General features: G+C 42.1%; 1 protein-coding gene across 1 annotated transcript; it reads left to right on the plus strand.

The window, feature by feature from the left end:
- The first annotated feature begins 9864 nt into the window (after positions 1-9864).
- KLHL33 (kelch like family member 33) lies at positions 9865-19987 on the plus strand. The gene is made up of 5 exons (XM_026720661.2): positions 9865-9936; positions 12144-12684; positions 13241-14189; positions 16147-16317; positions 17485-19987. The coding sequence occupies exons 2-5, from the start codon at positions 12150-12152 to the stop codon at positions 18098-18100; spliced, it is 2271 nt and encodes a 756-aa protein (XP_026576446.2). The 5' UTR covers positions 9865-9936; positions 12144-12149; the 3' UTR covers positions 18101-19987.
- Positions 19988-20347: the final 360 nt, after the last annotated feature.

Here is a 20347-nt window from a genome sequence, read left to right on the forward strand (position 1 = left end):
AAACCTATGGAGCAATGCCTCACCATGGACTGGATGTCTCCTCCCCTTCCTGGCTATTGCACACAGGCGAGCTCAGAACCACGTGCCAGCCACTCCATAACCATCGAAACTCCAGCCCCACCCAAGCTCACTGAGTCTGTCTTCTTGCAACATTAAGCAGGCAGCAAGGTCCTGGAAAGAAAATGGCAGGTGTCATGTGGTGTGGAGGAACAAGCACCACCTCACTGGGCCAAAGAGGGGGACTCTCCCCAGATTGAAAGAACTTGCCAGCACTGGCTGAAGCAGGAACCAAACACACAAACCCTTTTAATTGATTGAGGTTCAGACCTTGCCAAATGTCAGCAGTTGCAACTGGATAGAAAAAAAAAGGTTGCCCTAGCCACTTTCTTTTTCTATCACCTAGTCATAAAGGTCTCTGCATTTGAAACCAGCCCTTGCAGGAGATACAGGTAATAGCAATTAAACATATACCGCTTCATGGTACTTTACAGCCTTCTCTAAGCAGTTTACAAAAGTCAGTATATTGCCCCCCCAATGATCTGGGTCCTCATTTTACCAATGAGGTAAGGAAGGATGGAAGGCTGAATCAACTGACTTATGACTGCAATTGGGACCAGAACTTTTGTCGCTAAAAGTTCTATGCTATGCTATGCTATGCTATGCTATGCTATGCTATGCTATGCTATGCTATGCTATTCCATTCCATTGTCAGTTATTACATATAGAGTAGATATGATCCAACTTTCTCTCTTCCTGCTAACCCTGAGTGGCTTTGGTGGTTAGAATGCAATATTGCAGGCAAACTTTGCCCACAGCCTTGAGTTTGATCCTGATAGGGCTCAGGATTGACTCAGCTTTCTGCCCTTCTGAGGTCAATAAAATGAGGAGCCAGATTGTTGAGGGCGATATGCAAAACATTGTAAACTGCCCAGAGAATGCTGTAAAGCACGCATGGGGCAGAAGGTAATTCTAAATGCTATTGCTAACCAGGGGTGGCCGAGATTGGATGTGCTGAATTTGGTTTGAAGGAGCAATGTATTTGCTCCCTGTGGTAATTTCAATTGCTTAATTATCCCCCTAGTGAGTAGAGTCACACCTGCCACACATGCCCTTATTGTGTATTTATGTAAATAAACCTATGTCATAGGAATTCTCCAAGCTGTGGTTTAACCTAACTCTTCAAACCTGTCATTGTTGATAAATGAGACGCACACCCATAATAGGAGGCAGAACTGCACAATCTGAAGAGTCTGTTCCCTTCTTTGATGAGCTATGAAGATTTTGAAATGAGAGCACCCTATGAACTGGTCCATGGTGCTGATTTGAATGGGATCCAAGAGTATAACTCTAAACTCCTGAAATTTGCTAATCCAGAGCAAAGGAGGGCAAGCCCTGGCATAAGCTACAGAGCAGGGCATTCAAAGACACTTGGGGTGGAAAATGCCTCTTGGTTCTTGAGTGGGGAGATAGAGTCCTTGTAAACTTAGCACATGCATTTATTTAAACAAATTTGATTTCTGCAATCTTAGAAATCCTTCATAATTCTATCTTAATTTTCTTTCTTGCCTAGGATTTTCTCTTCTTTGCTGTTTTAGGGATTGCCCTTCTTTCTTCTTCCTTCCTTCCTTCCTTCCTTCCTTCCTTCCTTCCTTCCTTCCTTCCTTCCTTCCTTCCTTCCTTCCTTCCTTCCTTCTTTGCTTCTTCCTTTCTTACAAAGAACCCAAACCTTTTATACCTTTCCATCTTCACCATCTTCATTCTTTTCTTTCTGTCTGTCTTTCTTTCCTCCTTCTTTCCTTTCCAAGAACCCAAATCTTTTGTACCTTTACTTCTTCACCATCTTCTTCCTTTTCTTTCTTTCTTTCTTTCTTTCTTTCTTTCTTTCTTTCTTTCTTTCTTTTTTTTCTTTCTTTCCTTTCTTTCTTCCCTTTTTTTCTCCCAATAACCCAAACCTTTTATACCTTTGCTTCTTTGTCATCTTTTTTATTTATTTCTTTCCTTCCTTCTTTCCTTCCTTCCTAGATAATAGAACCCAAACCTATTTTATACCTTTGCTTCTTCACTATCTTCCTTCCTTCCTTCCTTCCTTCCTTCCTTCCTTCCTTCCTTCCTTCCTTCCTTCCTTCCTTCCTTCCTTCCTTCCCTCTCCCTCCCTCCCTCCCTCCCTCCTTCCTTCCTTCCTTCCTTCCTTCCTTCCTTCCTTCCTTCCTTCCTTCCTTCTCCTGACCTTAATACCAAGGCACTGAAGTATCAAAGGACTCAAAGTTTTAACCCCAAAGCCTATACAAATTGAATTTTCAACCCCATGGCTGTAACAAAAGAGAAGTAAACAGGATCATATTTCCAAAGGAAGCCATCCAAGCAACATATTCTGGGAACAAATGGTTTTTAGAGCAACAAAGATGATTAGGGGACTCGAGACTAAAAGATAGAAAGAACGGTTGCAAGAATTGGGTATGTCTAGTCTAATGAAGGGCCAGGAGTGACATGATAGCAGTGTTTCAATATCTCAGAGGCTGCCACAAAGAAGAGAGAGTCAAAGCACCCAAGGGCAGGACAAGAAGCAATGGGTGGAAACTAATCAAGGAGAGAACCAACCTAGAACCAAGGAGAAATTTATGACAGAAATTAATTGGTGGAAAGACCTTCCTCTAGAAGTTGTGGGTGCTCCAACACTGAAGGTTTTAAAGAAGAGATTGGGCAACCATTTATCTGAAATGGTATAGGGTTTCCTGCTTGAGCAGGAGGTTGGCCTAGGACAGTGATCACTAACCAGTGGGCCGGGGACCACTGGTGGTCTGGAAGAAAATTTTGGTGTTCCGCAGCGAAGTGTCACCCACAAAGCACCCCCACCAAGCAATTAATCCAGACTGCATGGGAACACAAACTGCGCTGCCCACATGGCCTGTGTGAACACAAGGCTTGCGTTGCTTGCATTGTAAACAATACGAGGTAGTGAGGGGATGGTGGGGAAGGGCAAGGGGAACTTGCTCCACTCACCCCACACGCCTGGCCTGGCCACCTGGCTGCTTCTTTCTGCTTCTTTCTTCTTCTACTTTTGGCTGCATGCAAGGAAAGCAGCAAAAGTTTTTTTTTCCTCTCCCCCAACTCCTCCAGAAATAAGTCTTTGAAGCCCTGCAAAGCATCCTGATCCAAGAGGCTGTGCCAGCTCAACAAGTCCCACAAAGACTCATTTCTGATGGAATTTGGGAGTGAGAAAGAAAGACTTCTGCTGCTTCTGCTGCTTTCCTTGCATGAAGCAAAAAGTCTCTCTCTCTCTCTCTCTCTCTCTCCCCCTGAAAACAGAGCTGGAGATGGTATCCTGCAACCCCAAATAAAGAATTATTGATTGGTAGGAAAATGGGGTGGGGAATTTTCCTGAATACTTTTCTGGGATTTTTCCAGGGTCTTTGGTCCACAGGATTTAAAATTATGAGTTTTGTAGTCCCCGAGGTCCAAAAGGTTGGTGACCCCTGACCTAGAAGACCTCCAAGATCCCTCCCATTATTTTGTTAGATGAATGGAATTGACGAAGAAATATCAGCCTTTTGAAGCACAGTCTGTTATCTTGCAAGAGATAAAAGCATTTTTTTAAAGCACAGTATCTTATCTTATTAGAATGATTTCCATAGATTAGTCCTGAAAGTGCCAAGGGCTGATGCTTTCTTTTTGGCATCCACCATATCTTCACTGCCTCCTTTTCTTGATTTATGGGAGATGCTTCCCCTCTTGTTTTATTCTTTATTTTTATTCCTTTTCCTTGTCTTGAAGATAAGCAGGAGGAGGAAGTAATCTGAGATCCATGATCTACAGTAACCCAAGATCCTTTACCTATGAATATGTATGCTTCCATCATCTGTTGCAAATGCTGTTCCTTTCTGGAATGAGTCAATAGGAATACATCCCTTCCTTTTGCAGGGTGGGGTTTTTGTAATATCTTTTGCAAGGGGTCCCACTAATGCATGATTAATATTTAATACAAAAGTTCAATGAGCCTCACTTACAGATTGTCCTCTGCCTATGACCACAACTGAGCCCCAAATTTATGTTGATAAGTGATAAATTTGTTTTGCGGCCCATTTTATGACTTTTCTTGCCACATTTCTTAAAGCGAATCACTGCAGTTATTAACTTAGTAACACGGTTGTTTAGTTGAATCTGGCTTCCCCATGGACTTTGCATGTCAGAAGGTGGTAAAAGGAGATCCCGTGACTTTGCAACCATCATAAATAGGAAATAGTTGCCAAGTATCTGAATGTAAGTCACGTGGCCATAGGGATACTGCAATGGTGTGAAAAATGGCCTTCAAAGTCATTGTTTGCAGTGCCGTTGTAACTTGGAATGGTCATTAAATGAACTTCTGTAACATAAAACATGGCCACGTGTAAGAGAGAGCCTGGATGAGCCAGGGGAAGGAGTCAAACAGGGAATTAGTCCTGCATTTGGATTCCACAGTCCATCTGCAATACGGCATCTTTGAATGAAATGCAGGTATTCCTCAACTTACGGTGGCAACAGAGCCCAAAATTTATATTGCTAAGCAAGACAATTGTTCAGTGAGTTTTTTCCCCCAATTTTAGGACCTTTCCTGCCCGAGTTGTTAAGTGACTCACTGCAGTTATTAAATTAGCGGCACCATTGTTAAGTGAATCTGGCTTCCCCATTGTCAGAAGTTCGCAAAAGGTTGATCACATGACCTCCCAGGACATTGCAACCATCATAAATGTGAGACAGTTGCCAAGTGTATGAGTTTTGATCACATGACCTTAGGGATCCTATAACGGTCATAAGTGTGAGAAACGATCATAAATCTCCTTTGTCAATGCCATAGTAACCATAACATGGTTGTTAAAGTAAATATGGTTTCCCATATTGACTTCGCTAGGCAGAACGTCACAAAAGGAGACCCCTTATCCCCAGGGACACTGTGGCTGTCATATATGCATGCCAGTTGCCAGTTATGGGTGCCCCATCACTGGATTCTTTTAAGGAGAGACTCAGATAGCCATTTATCACAAATAGTCAAAGTCTCCTGTGAGACCAGGGAGGATGGGGAGGCAGGGAGGTGGGGGGCTGGACTAGATGACCTCCAAATTCCCTTACAACTCCAATACTTTTAAGCTGCTAATCTGAATTTTGATCGAGTGAACCCAGGGATAACGTAACGGTCATAAGTGTGGAAAACAGTTCCAGTTCCCTTTTTTCCAATGCCACCGTCGCTTCAAACGGTCCCTAGACGAATGTTTGTTAGTCAAGGACTACCTGTACCAGGTGTCTGCCATGTCCCTTTGACCCAATTTCTGTTCTCCACGCCATCGTTCTCTCATTTCACCTCTCACTCTTTGTTCGGCTCCTAGAATCGAAACGGTCCAAAAGAAAAACCAGTTTGAACAAATGTTTTCTAGGGCATCAAGGGGATTTCCCAAAAAGTTTAAAAAGAGCCTTTCAAAAGTTAATCGCTTTTTTATTTTATTTTCAGGGGTGTAACTCCATTCCGACAGGGCACACCCAGGCTTATATTGTACACCTTTCCCAAAAATCAAACTCGTTCACCTCCAGTCTCTAAATTCCTAATTTCCATCAGATTTGTTTTCCCTGGTTGAGCAAAAGACAGATAATCCCCAAATTACAACAGGTCATTTAGTGACGGTTCATACAACGGCACTGTAAAAAATGACATGACCATTTCCCCCACTTATGACACTTGCAGCATCCCAGTGGTTGGATGATCAAAATTCAGACCTTTGGCAACTGACTTGTACTTATGACAGCTGCAGTGTCCAAGGGTCATGTGATCACTTTTTTATGACCTTGTGGCCAAGCAAATTCAAGGGAGAAGCCAGATTCACTAACCAACTATGTTACTAGCTTCACAACTGCAGCGATTTATTTAACAATGCTGGCAAGAAATTCTTGACCTAAATGACCGCAATTGAGTATTCCTATGTTCTGACCTAGGCTTCCCCAACAGCACAAAGCCGAGTCCTCGTCCCAATAAATAAACCCATTTTATTTAATTTAGAGTGAATTCCTCCCCAGCAAAGTCCCGGCCAACAGTCTTTCAAGATAGTTCACAATCACAGATCTTTATCAGGCTTGGAGAGCAGCCAGGATGATATCTTTGAGACACCACAATATTTGGCAAGAATGCAGAAATGAATTAATTGTCTCCTGTAAAACCCCACTCCCCTTTTGCTCCTCTTTTATTCCCTGTGGAGGCGCCATTCACCGTCTACCTGTGGCTTTACTTCCAAGTCAACGCTTGTTCCTTAGCTGTTCTCTTCATCTGGCAGCTCTGCACATGTGCACACTGGAAACAGGTTCCAGCTGCTCTTCTGCTTCACTGATGTCCGACTCTGAAGGGCCATTAGAACTGTGAAATGGCCCTGGCCCCATCTCTGCTTCTGATGCAGATCCCTGGTCAGAGCCTTCCCTAGACTCCAGGACTGGGTCATGTTCCTCCCCAACCTCCTCACTGTCCGAACCTGCTGCCAGCTCCACTGTCCACTGATGGGCCACAACATCCTGTTGCTAAGCAAGGCAGTTGTTAAATGAGCTTTGCCCCATTTTATGACCTTTCTTGCCACTGTCGTTAAGTGCAGTTGTTAGGTTCATAACATGGGCGTCACTCGTCTAGAAGCTTGGCATGAAATTTAATCTGCAACTGATTGTTGAAATGGGCTTGTTATTTTTAGAGAACTAATGTGAGCTAAATTGGATTAATATTTTGGCTGGTGGAAAGATTGTCAAAGATAATTGTTTGGAGATTACCCAAATAAGTTGTTCAGAAGAGAAGAATGAACTGTTTCTATTAATGACAGAAGCTTGTAGTGGAACAGAAGAAGATGGAACATGAGAAAATACAAAGTTTGCCTCTGGAAAACGTCAAGAAATAGTAAGCAGGGATTTAAAACTTTTTTTAATTCTAGACAGAAAGGATTTAAGTACAGGTAATCCTCATCTTACAACAGTTCATTTAGTGACTGTTCAAAGTTACAGCAGCATTGAAAAATGAAACTCACACTTACGACCTTTGATGCATTCTCATGATAATGATCAAAATTTAGAGGCTTGGCAAGGCTTTGACTCATATTTATGACGGTTGCTATGTCCCAAGGGCACATAATCCCCTTTTGGGACCTTCTGACAAGCAAAGTCAATGGGGAAGCCAGATCCACTTAATGACTGTGTAATTAACTTTAACAACAGCAATGATTCATTTAACAACAATGGCAAGAGGTATCATAAAATGGGGCAAAACTCACTTAATCAATGTCTCACTTAGCAATCAAAATTTAGGGGACGATTGTGGTTGTAAGTCGAGAACTACCTGTACTTTTTAAAAATGGCAAAAACAGTTGCATGTTGATATGCATTAAACAGAAATTGCTTCTTGCAGTAAAGAAAATTAGCTATTTAATGGAAAGAAAACTTTGCTGGAAAGTTGCGTGGTCTGCCTTTCAAGCAGCGGTAGTTATGCCACTGGGAACCCATTATGAAAATAAAAATAGAAAATGAAAACTGTGGATTAATGCTGACATTTATGAAGACAAATAACATTAACAATCAAGTTCTGTGAGAGAAAGAAAGATGAAAGAAGGGAGGGGGAGGGAGAAAGGAGGAAGAAAGGAAGAGAAAGAAAAAAAAACAGGGAAAGACAGAAAGGAAGGAAGGAAAGGAGAAATAGAAAGAAAGAGAGAGAGAGAGAAAGAGAGAGAGAAAGGAAAGAAGGAAGAAAGACAGTGACTAGATAAGCAAAAAAGAGAAAAGCCCTAGGCAAGAATGAAAATTAAGATAGAATCATGAATGATTTCTAAGACTGCAGAGATAAAATTTGTTAAATAAATGGTTTTCCCCCAATTGAAAGTGGAAAGATGGACTTTGAAATGGAGAGCAAAAGAGAGATTTTTGAAATAAAGATCTGGAGATGGTTACTAAGAACATCTATGAACTGCAAAAAGAATTATCCAATTGGTCTTGGACCAAGCAAAGATTGACTGCTGGTTATGATCAGTAATCAGATCACCTATTGTGGTCACGATAGGAGCAGGTGTTGAGCTATTTTTTAAAAAATGGATGGGACTGATGAAATAATAGAACTATCAGAAGAACCTGGAGGCAGATTGTGATGCCAAGCATTGGTCTACAACGAGGGTCTTCAAACTTGGCAAGTTTAAGACATGTGGACTTCAACTCCCAAAATTCCTAAACTAACCTGACTGGAGGAGGAATTTTGGGAGTTGAAGTCCACAAGTCTTAAAGCTGTCAAGTTTGAAGACCCCTGATCTACAACATTGCTTCCCAAACCTTGGCAAACTCTAAAATGGATGGACTTCAACTCAGGTTGACTGGAGAATTCTGGGAGTTGAAGTCCATTCATCTTAGAGTTGCCCAGGTTGGAAAACACTCCTAGACAGAAAGTTCACAGATGGAGTAGAAACCCATCTGGAGAAGGCTTTGGCTGATCAGTTATGACCCCTGTGGTCCAAGTGAGGGATCATTCAAGCCAGACATGATTCTCTTCCTCCTTGCAAGAAGACCCCTATCCACAAGCAAGAGAAAGTGGGACCAATAAGTGAAAAAAAAAAAGGAAGATTCAGATATAAAAGCCTGGATGGATACCTACGAAAGGAGAAAGAGCTGAGGAGCTTCTAAAAGAAGAACTTAGATGACTTCAGTCTGGCTCAACTCTTTGCCTTATCACCCTTCCGCATACTGAATTACAACCATCTGGACTTTCTGGTATTTTTATTACTTAACCCCTGATGTCTCAGATGTAATTAATGGATTCAGGTCATCCGGCAAGTCAAGATAGATTTCATAAATATATAAAAAAAAATTCTCTCCCCACCCACCTACATAGGAACTATTCTGACTTTTTCCCAAAGAGCATCAAGTGCAGGTTAAACTCTCCCTGGGGTTTAGAGTTTCTACCCAACTCTCTGTCTCTCCCTCCCTCCCCCTCTCTCTGTCTGTCTGTCTCTGCCTCTCTCTCGCCTTCTCCCTCCCTCTGTCTCTCTCTTTCTCCCTCCCTCCCCCTCTCTCTTTCTCCCTCCCTCCCTCCCTCTCTCCCTCCCTCCCTCTCTCTTTCTCCCTCCCTCCCCCTCTCTCTGTAGTTTGTGTGTCTCTCTCTTGTCTGTGTGTATTCAGATAAATACGCAATATGCACACAGAGAGAGACATCACTGGTTTTAAAAAAAAAGACAGGGAGAGCAAAATCAGTACAGGCCGTCTTGGACTTATGACTGCAAATGAGCCCAAAAATTTATGTTGCTCTCTTAAGTGAATCAATGCATTTGTTAAATTGGTAACACCGTCGTTAAGTGAATCTGGCTTCCCCATGACTTTGCTTGTCCAATGGTCACTAAAGGGGATTGCATGACCATGGGACATCTCAACCGTCATAAATATGAACCAGTTGTCAAGCCCCCGGATTTAAATCACATTGCCAAGGTCATAAGTGTGAAAAATGGTCACAAGTCATTTTTTTTTCGGTGTCGTGGCAACTTCAAATGGTCCCTCACAATGAACTGTTGCAAGTCGAGGACTACCTGTATGTGAAAATAATTTGTCTGGGCTAACGTTAAATGAACAAGGATTTATTTTGCTTTTTCAGCATAATAAGGCAGTCCAGTAACAATGAAACCCAATTAGTACCTGTGATTGGACAGTTAGGAAATGGCTTTATTTCCTTCTGTGGCATATGGGAATATCATATTTCATTTGCTAAGTTAATGCATGGGCTGGAAATCAAAGCTAAACATAACCAGCCAGTCTTGTCTGCCCATCCTCTCCCCTTTTAATATCTTGCGCCTGGCTATAATTAACTTTGCAAGTTAGCATCAAAGCCAATGGTCAGCATACCAGAGAGGTCATGCCATAGCTACGGATACCACGAAGGTCCAAGAAGGACCCCCTCTGTCTCGGCAGACACAGGTGAGAGATTTGAGCTAAGGAATCCTCCCCAGGGAGTTATGAATCAGCTCTATCAATGTGGGAGGATTGAGGATGAAGGGCTTAAGGGTCGTGCGATATGCATGCACTTGGGAAGACTCTTCTGTGGGATCTGCATGTCCATCCTGTTCCTTACTTCATGCATCAGACAGACATGGTCATCATTACAGCTCAGACGTGATTGTTCTCTAAGAACCGATGGAAAAATGATAAGCCTTGTGAACATAAAGGAACATCCCAAACAAGAGACAAGGCTCGTTCGTAGACTACCTGAGATCAGACATCACACTAAGGCTGAGACATAGCGTGAGTCATGACCGTTTGGGGCTCAAGACGTTGCATGAATCCAAACCACTGTGGTTTGTCAATAGCTTATGGCAGAGCGTGCTATGCAAAGCCAATGGTGACTTACAAAACAAAACAGGGCTGAACGCTTTGAGTGGATCTGATCCCTCATTCAGAACAAAATGGAATTGTATTCATGAACTGGGAGGAAACACCGAGAAAACAATTATTGCCAGAAATTAGGAGGGAACTCCTAATTTCCAATTGTTTAATAAGGGAGTGTTAATCTCTGATTCGGGTCACAAAACTGCAAGCACAACATATCGTTTTCCAGTTCAAACACACACAGCCATATTCATTTCCATTATTCCCTTATGCATTGGTTATGTAGTAGTCGTTGGTTTTTTGGGTGGGGGGAGAGAATGGGGTATTGAAGAGAACATATCAAACTATCCTGGCAAATTGTGTGTCTGTAGATTTTTAAAGGAATACCAATCAATTCTAGGAGCCAGTATATGATATTTAATGTTTTCTAAACAGTGAAAAAAGTGTGATATTCATCCTATACACAACTACTTTGTGTGCTGGGTTTATAATGACTTGAGGGCAGTACAGGAAATCCTAGACTTAAGTCCATTTGGTTAGTGACAATTCTAAATTGCAATGGCACGAAAAACATGACTTACGACTGGTTTTCACACTTACAACCACCGCAGCATCCCCATGGTCACGTGATCAAAATTCAGATGCTTGGCAACTGGCATTTATTTGTGATGGTTGTAGTGTTGCTTTTTGTGACTTTCTGACAATCTGAATCAATGAGCAAGCCAGGTTCACTTAACAACTGTCTTGCTTAACAGCAGAAACTTTGGGCTCAATTGTGGTCATAAATCAAGGACTTGTATGTATTTAGTCATTCTTTCATGCTCCGTTATTGCTTTCCGTATTACAATTTTTTATTATGTAAAATACAAAGGAAAAAAAAATAAAAAATAGGAAATTAAGGGAAAGAAAAGAAGCAGTGAAAAGAGGGTGTGAAAAGAGGGGAACAGAAAAAAAAAACCAGAAAAAAAAGGTATTAACTTCTGATTGTTCTTAATACAGTACAAGATAAAAACACTCCAACCTCAATTTTTTGCTTTTACACCATAATATATAACTAATAATTTCTATAACGACAAATCTTTCAGATCAACAAAACCAAACTCAATTTTTTCACATTTTTCCCATCACAAGAACAAAATTCAGAAGTAATATCCAAATGGGAATATATTTTCCTCTTTGGATAAAATAATCAATTTAAACATTCCTGCTTTATCTTTCTTGCTATGGAAATGGTGTATTTCTATTTGCACCAAATAATCTTTGTGAACAGTCACCATTTTCATGAACAGATTAATTGTATTCTTTCAAATTCTTTGACCTTACTGAAGAAAAAAAAATCCCCTTTTTTATTCACCCTTTTTTTCAAGTGCTAAACTTAAAAAAAAAACACTTAAAAAACCCCCCAAAACTTTCTAATGCATCTTTTTTTTTACTTTTTACTATACAAGCTTTAAACATCAGAATTACATTTAAGTCCCTTTTTAGTTTTCCATGCTTTCACTGGATCATAAGAAGCAATCACAGTTTGTGGGAGGGAGATCTTTAACTTGATGACACAATGATGATGATGATTTAGGATTAACCAAAAGAAGACAACATGAAAAGTTTCTGGTTTCCCCAAATCTACTAGTTGAGATGTTATTAAAAAGAAAGGAATAGAGTAGTATTTTTGATGTTGCTTCTCTGATGAGGAGTGCTAAGAATCATTTTGGTTAGATTGGTTATGTAATACTAATACAAGGATCATGCAGCTGTGAGTTAGGATTTTCCCTCCCCCTTCATAACTATCTTCTTTTCAGAACAGGATGACCGGCGTGGAGAAACTCCCAGAGGTGATGGAAACTCCAACAGAACAACAGTTGGAACTGCGGAGTGAGGGCCACGCAGAAGGATTTTTCACTGCAGCTCTCCAGCTGAGGGAACAGGATCTCCTTGTGGATACAGCCGTGACTTTGGGTCAAAAGGACTACAAAGCCCACAGCATCCTTCTGGCTGCAGTCAGCTCTGTCTTTCTGCAGCGTCTAGAGAGCGGGGTACAAGAAGGGATGAATCTGGACAGTGTGACCACGCCATCTGGCTGGGAGGCCATTTTGAATTTTGCCTACACAGGAGAGTTAGAGCCTACTCCAATCATGGCTGAAGACATCTTAGATGCAGCTGAGGCCCTGGGTGTCCCTCGTGTGGCTGAAATATGCAAGGCAGTGTTGATAGGGACAGAGAATGAGGGCAGATTGAGTCCAGTGGAAGAGAAATGGAAGACGCTACAGAGGCTAGAAGAGCTGTACAATGAAGGCATTGGTTGGGACACCGAACTTAAAGCTGAAGGAGATACATTTCGAGGTATTGGATATGTCTTAGTTTAATGAAAAGAAGGACTAGAGGTGACAATAGTAGTGTTCCAATATCTAAGGGGCTGCCATAAAGAAGGAGGCCCCCAATCAACCAATCTTCTAAAGCACCTGAAGGCAGAATAAGAAGCAATGGATGAGAACTAATCAAGGAGAAAAACAAATAGAATTAAGGAGAAATTTCCTGACAGTTAGATCAATGGAATCAATCAGTGGAATTACTTGCCTCCAGAAGTTGTGGGTGCTTCAACACTGGAGGGTTTTAAGAAGACATTGGACAATAATTTGTCTGAAATGGTATAGGGTTTCCTGCTTGAGCAGGGGATTGGACTAGAAGACCTCCAAGGTTCCTTCCAACTCTGTTATTCTGAGGTGAATAAGGTAGAGTTGATAGGGAAGCAAAAAATTAAGAATGCAATGCATCAGTGGGTTGGGAAGAATTGGGAAACTGTAGATTTTGGGGTAGGAGTTGTCTCAGAGTTAGGGCATTCTGATCTGTGGCCAAGATTTAGTCTCTTAATTTCTGATCTCATCTTCTCTATTTTCAGTTCACCGCTTGGCCTTGGCTTGTGGCTGTGAATTCTTCCATGGTATGTTTACCAGTGGCATGAAGGAAACTCAACAGGCCAACGTTCCTCTTTGCACCCAATTCACTGCAGCTGACCTGGGGCTGATCACCTCCTTTGCTTACTCAGGAGTGCTGAGAGGTGGGTGGGATTATATATTTGAAGCTGCACAAGCTGCTCTTCAGTGTCAGGTCTCTGGCATCTTGGACCTCTGTCTGGATCTGTTCCGCTACAAGCTCACTCCAGAAACCTGTTTGGATGTTCTGTCTTTTGCCCATGCTTATGGCCTACACGATCTTGAAAACACTGCAGAGAAGTTTATATTAAACACCTTTGCTCTTGTCATGAAAACACCAAAGTTCCTAGATCTTCCTGTAAACCAGCTGGTGGACTTCCTCAGTTCTGATTCACTCTACATCCTCAATGAACTAGAAGCTTTCGAAGGAGCCGTCCGTTGGTTGACTGCTGACTGGACTGGGCGGATGAATTGTGCCGAAAAAATGTTGCACTGCATCAGATTCCCACTGATGTCCAACCGAGAACTCAAACAGGTGAGGAAAGAAGAGATGATGGCTGATCCTGGTCGCCTCTACAACCTCATGGTTCAATCCTTAGCTAGCATTCCACCAGGCCCTTCTAAGATGGAGCAACTTCCTTGCCGGGTGAGATATCCAGAGAAGGTCATTGTGATTAGCGGAGGAGATACTTTGACAAAAAATATGGCTACTCGCAGTCCATGCCAGGATTTTTGGTTCACCCACCGCTTCCTCAACGGCATCGGCTTGGTCAAACAAGTAGAGTGGCGTCGTCTTGGATACCTCCCAGAGAAACCACGATTCCGGCATGCTGTAGTGGTCAAGGACAATAAGATGTACCTCTTTGGGGGAAAGCATTATTATGGCGTCAGGGATACCATGTGTTCAGTGTTCAGGTGAGTTGGAAGACCTGCTGCTTGAAGACGAGAATTGGGAAGGAGGGAGAGAACAGATGCGGTCCCATTTGGTGAAGATACTTTTGAGTAAGAGTGGGAAGATGTCAGGTTTAAGGTCCAATGAAACATCTGATGGTTGTGAGTATGAGGGAGAGAAATAAATGAATGCTGGAAACAAACAGCATTTCTGATGAAGGTATCTATAACTAGAGCTGAGAGCTGCTGAAAAAGTTTTTATATGGTTCTCCAGAGATTGGGAATACTGGTTGGGGACTCATCATAGGCCACTGTGTCCCCAAGATTCATGATGAAGTCAGTGAACTAGCAAAATGTCTATGGAGATTCCCAGTCATGCAGATCACAGTTACTCCAAAGGTGCTTTTACAAAAGGAAACTGGACTTTGTAACCTTGTTGCTTATATCCTAACAATTTTATTGACTGTTTACTAGTATGATTTGATTTCTTATTGTACCCTATGAGTGATGTACCTTATGATTCTTGAATCTTGATGAATGTGTCTTTCCTTTTATGTACACTACTTTTATATGCATTGAGACAAATTCCTTGGGTGTCCAATCGCATTTGGCCAATAAAGAATTCTATCTATCTATCATCTTTTTCCTTGAAGATGTTCTGCTTCTGATCCAAGAAGCTTCTTCTAGAACTGAAGAAGCATCTTGGATGAGAAGCAAAATGTCTTCAAAGAAAAACAAAGTCCAATTGCCTTTTGAAAAAGCACTGTGGGGTGAACTAGCAACAATTTATATCCATCCATCCATCCATCCATCCATCTATCCATGTTATATGAGAAGTTGGGATCATTATAATGAGGAACTTGGCCATCTTCCAACTTTTGATTCCCTCCCACAGTTCAGAAAAAAATAGAGTAAAATCTGCAGGGCTCCAAAAACCTAGAACAGAATGGGTAGGGAAGCAACTTATTCCTGACACCCCACAGAAATAGAGTGCTTCAGGAGTTGCTTTTTAGGATTCTGCCCATGTGTCTCAAGGGCAGAAAAGACAACTAACCCACTGGTCTGATTTTGTTCTACATGGCCTGATTTGGTTAAATAACTGTCCCATCAAGTATCTATCCAATGCTACTTTGGATTGTGTAACCACATCTTTGATTAAACTGCCTTTTTGTGTTTCCATAACACATCTCTCCTTTATATTATCCAGCTGAATATGTTGTAGAAATCAAAGCATAGCCTGATAAATCCCAGAAGGTTTTAAGAAGGTCCAGGAGGGATTGTGGCTTCTAGGTCCCCTTGCAAACACTAATTAGCCAACTTTCTACATATGGACTGTGCAGCTGAGAAATAAGAACCAGAATGTCTGTAGTTAGACTTTCTTAACCAGAAGGAACATATTTGGCACACGGACTGCCCAGGAATAAGGACCAGTGGTCCATTTATAACCAAGTGGGAGACAGAGTTAACAGAATAAGAGAATAAAAGAGTTGGAAGGAACCTTGGAGATCTTCTAGTCCAACCTGTTGCTCAAGAAGGAAACTCTATACTATTTCAGACAAATAGCTGTCCAATCTCTTAAAAACTTCCAGTGTTGGAGCATTCACAACTTCTGGAGTTAAGTTGTTCCACTTGATTAATTGTTCTAACTTTCTCCTTAGTTATAGGTTGGTTCTCTCCTTGACTAGTTTTCATCCATCGATTGCTACTTGTCCTGCCTTCAGGCACTTTGGAAAATAGGTTGACCTCCTTCTCTTCTTTGGGCAGTCCCTTAGATATTGGAAAACTGCTTTGATGTCAGCCCTAGTTCTTCTTTTCATTAAACTAGACATACACAATTCCGGTAACTGTTCTTCATATCTTTTTAGCCTCCAGTCCCCTAATCATCTTTGTTGATCTTCTCTGCATTCTTTCTAGAGTCTCAACATCTCTTTTTACATTGTGGCTTTGTTTCCACAGAGAATCCTTATTCCTCCTTTTACAGGTTTGATCCTCTTTGCGGGAGTTGGGAGCGACTAGCTGACATGACCAATTGCCGGAGCTATTTTCCTGCAGTTTTCCTGTGTGGTTTCTTCTATGCTTTTGGGGGGAGCTCCAATGAGGTCTATTGCCTGGATTCTGTGGAGTGCTATGAACCTCAGAGCAACACATGGAGGTAGGAGCTCATGGTGACTTCAACAGAGATGCTAGGTCCAGGTCTGGAGACCATGCATTGCAAAGGATACAGGTAGTCCTCAACTTACAACCTTTCACTAGTAACCATTCTGTCAAGGGCCAGAGAATTCAGGAGACCCAGGCAGTTCAAATAGATATAAAGATTAAGTAAGCTTAAGCTCCCTACAAGAATCCCAACTACTAACAGTTAAAGCAATTTAGTGGTAGATAAAGAATTCACAGTGGGCTGGACTTAGGTTTCTTGTGGGCACGAAGAGATTCCTGACTTATAATGCATTTGACTCCTCCTCCCTCAGGCTTTGCCTTGTTATCTCCTACACATTTGAAAGTACAACAGGACCGAAAAAAAGTGACTTATGATTCTTTTTCATGCTTACGATGGTTGCAGCATCTCCGTGGTCACATGACCAAAATTTGGATGCTTGGCAATTGGCTCAAGTTTATGATGGTTGACAAGTGAAATCAACGGGGGAATCCAGATTCGCTTTACACCTGTGTTACTAATTTAACAACTGCAGTAATTCATTAACAACTGTGGCAAGAAAGGTTGTAAAATTGGGCAAAGCTCACTTAAGAGCTGCCTCGCTTAGCAATGGAAATTTGGGGCTCGATTGTTTTAAGCCAAGGACACCCTATAAATCTGAAGGGGCATGATTTCAGAAGAGAACTTAAATATCTGTTTTTCATAAATAATTTATTGGGTTTTGACAGGCTAGCTAAACACCACACTCTATGCTCAAGCAAAGCAGTTATTTTCATGTCCCTAAATTTTCTTTAGAGGGACACAATGGTTCAGCCATTAAAGATGCTGGAAAGCTGACAGCTTGGGTTTGAGATGTGAGAGTTATATAACAGGATGAGTTCCTGTTGCTCGCTCAGCTCCTACCCACCTAGCAGTTCAAAAGCATGCAAAAGTAAATAGATTAATAGGTACCACTTTGGTAAGAAGGTAATAGTGTTCTCTGTGCCTTTGGCATATAGCCACACTGGCCAAATTACCATAGAAAATGTCTTTGGACAATGCAGGCTCCCTCAGCTAAGAAATGGAGATGAGCACCACATCTTTCAGTTGGACACAACTTGAAAGAGAAACCTTTACTTTACCTTTAATTTTCCTTTATTTATTTCCGCCCTTATTTTATTTCAGGCCTTGCGCACCCTTGCCCACCCCAGTCTGTGGCCATGCAGCTTGTGTCCTGGATGGATGGATCTACATCACGGGAGGCAGCGACGGCTCATGCCGCTGCCAATCCTCTCTGATTCGGTATTGCCCAGATGGCCCACCTCTCCTTCTGACTCCCATGCAGGAAGAGCGAGCCGGGCACATCATGGAGGTGCTGGATGGGCGGATCTATGTGGCTGGTGGTCTACGATGGCGGGACGGGCACGGGGGCTACGCTGACCAACTGGCCTGCGAGGTGTACAGCCCAGATCAGGATGTGTGGGTCAGGTTGCGTCCTCTTCCCCAAGCTCATGTCATCGCTGCCTCTGCCGTGCTGAACGGGGAACTGTACGTCCTAGGAGGGTATAGCCACAATACCTACCGAGATACGCATCTCATTCACTGCTACAACCCTTCTCATGACCGTTGGGTCAACCTGGGGACGATGCCCCAGGCATATGCGGATCTAAAGGCCTGCATTTTAGAAGTTCCCTCCTCTTACAGACAAAGTGAACCATTGATCCTGGATGCTCCTGACTTGGAGGTCCCCACTGATGCTTTGCTGGATATGCCCTACCAAAATTCTGGATCAAGCTGCTGAAAAGGCTGAAGTGTAACCCTTTTATTGCAGGTCCTGGATTTGCATGGACAGACCTGGGTTCAAGTGACTTCCTTGGTTGATTTTGGGTCACAGAGTTGTTTTATGGTGGGGATGTGGCCTGTTCCATATATGCTTTGAGTTCTCAGAAAAAAAGGCAATATAAACGCTAATGTTAACAAAAATATGGGGAGTCCTTGACTTATAACCATTTGTTTAGTAACCATTCACCATTACAACAACATTAAGTGTTTTTTTTTGTCAGGGCAACCTGGTCTACCAAATTATGAGACGGAGCATACTGCTTCCGTTTAATTTATTAATTAAGTTTAATTATTATTAATTAATATTATTCATAATATTAGGTAGGTTAATACATCTATTTAATATGCAAGTAGTCCGGGTTCGAATCCCAAAAGGATATGGCTACCCAGGGGTCTACAACCTTAAACACTCAAAAAGCCATTTGGGCCCATTTTCCACAGAAAAGAAAACACTGGGAGCCAGTAATTTAAACAACCGGTGTGTCTGGGTGGGCATGGCCAACTTGACATCACTCACTCCCATCCAGTCACCTCCTGGTCTGGAATATGGAGTGAGTCTCCATTCCCCGCCACCCCCCTTACCTTCTCAGGCCAGATGAGGATGACAGGGAGGGGGAAGGTGTGATGACCCGGAGGATGGCACAAAAGCAACATGGTCAGATAATCAATAAGAATCCTTTTATTATCTCCAACTTTTCCCCAATGAGCCATGCAACCCACGTTGCTCCCTTCTCCGTTCCTCCCTGCGTGCCCTAGGATGAAGAGGGGGTGGGCCTGGGTCTTCCTCTAAATTCCCTCTCCCTTCCTCTACCTCTCCCCTGCTCCGCCCAGCCAGACTTCACCCTTCCCCAGTTTCCACCATAGCCAAGGGATCCACACTCCCACTCGCTGTCAGCTGTTCGTCTTCCTCCAGGGGCATGACAGGAGGGGACAGCCAGGGGCCGAAAGAGCCACACGCGGCTCCAGAGCTGTAGATTGCAGACCCCTGAGCTAGCTGATGAGGAGCTAAATAGCTTGAAATAGATCTATACTAGCCTCCATTTAATTCTTTGTTGGTAAAACATAAATTCATTACAGCAACATTGAAAACATGACATAGCCCTGGTCCTTGCACTTACAAGCAACCTGTCATCCTCGTGGTCACATGACCATTTTTTTTTTAAAGCGAGTGACATGTACTTATGATGGTTGCAGCATCCCTGGGTCATGTGATTACCATTTGTGACCTCCCAACAGGCTTCTGGGAAGTAGAGTCAATGGGGGAAACCAGATTTGCTTAAGGAGTGCATTATTCATTTAACAACTTCAATGATTCACTTAGCTATGGCAAAAAAAAAGAAATTTGTAACATTAGCTATGACTCACTTTGCAATCACCTCATTTAGCAATGGAAATTCTGATTCCTATTGTGGTTGTAAGTCAAGGGTTACCTGTAATAATATTATCTTTATTTCTCACTAATAACAATAATAACTTTATTTCCCACTTGGCTCACTCTTTAATTCAAATTAATGCTGAAAAACATGTTTATCTGTTTGGAAAAGCAAAGTGACTGGAGAAAAAGTTGTCACTCCCATAGGCGGATATGATTAGTTTGCGGCTGGATTTTTGTGCAGGTGAACATAGTTGGACTGTGTGAATACAACTCGAATGGAAACCATGGAAAAGGTAAAGATAAGAATACATTGGTTGAGATTCTAGATCACCTGAGGAGGGCCCCACGTCTAAGACAAGGGCCCCACAAATCCTTTGTGGGATAGGGGTTGAGTAAGAGGTTCAGAACAGGATGAAAAGCAAAACTAATTTTTATTTCATGTATGTTGTGATTAAAATTAAATCTAAGTAATATTATTCTCATGTCCTGCTTCTCACACCCAACTTTGACCAGGCTGAGGTAAAGTTACACCAGTTTAATATCTACCTGCTCTATGCTTGATGAAGGCAGTGAATCTCTCCTCACTAACTTCTTAAAAAACTGTCCTCTGTTTGTTCCTACTTCCTGGGTGACCTTCTCTGCATTTGAAAAAGCTAACCTGCATTGTTTACATTAACTGGTACTTTTATTGCCATAAACAAAAGAACTGATCTAAGTAACCCCAGAACCTTAAACAACGTTTTGGGCTCTGCTACAACAACAAGGGTTAAGAAGTGTCTGAACTGCAGATATAAATAATATAATCCAATATTTCTCAACCTGGGCCCCTTT

This window comes from Pseudonaja textilis, chromosome Z, assembly GCF_049901715.1.
Source record: "Pseudonaja textilis isolate UNSWEBS1 chromosome Z, rPseTex1.2, whole genome shotgun sequence".
Lineage (NCBI taxonomy): Eukaryota > Metazoa > Chordata > Lepidosauria > Squamata > Elapidae > Pseudonaja > Pseudonaja textilis.

Coding starts and splice junctions, on each gene's coding strand:
- KLHL33 (XM_026720661.2), top strand. CDS start 12,150: ATGACCGGCGTGGAGAAACTCCCAGAGGTGATGGAAACTCCAACAGAA. Junction 14,190..16,146: donor ACCATGTGTTCAGTGTTCAG/GTGAGTTGGAAG, acceptor CTCCTTTTACAG/GTTTGATCCTCTTTGCGGGA. Junction 16,318..17,484: donor CCTCAGAGCAACACATGGAG/GTAGGAGCTCAT, acceptor ATTTTATTTCAG/GCCTTGCGCACCCTTGCCCA.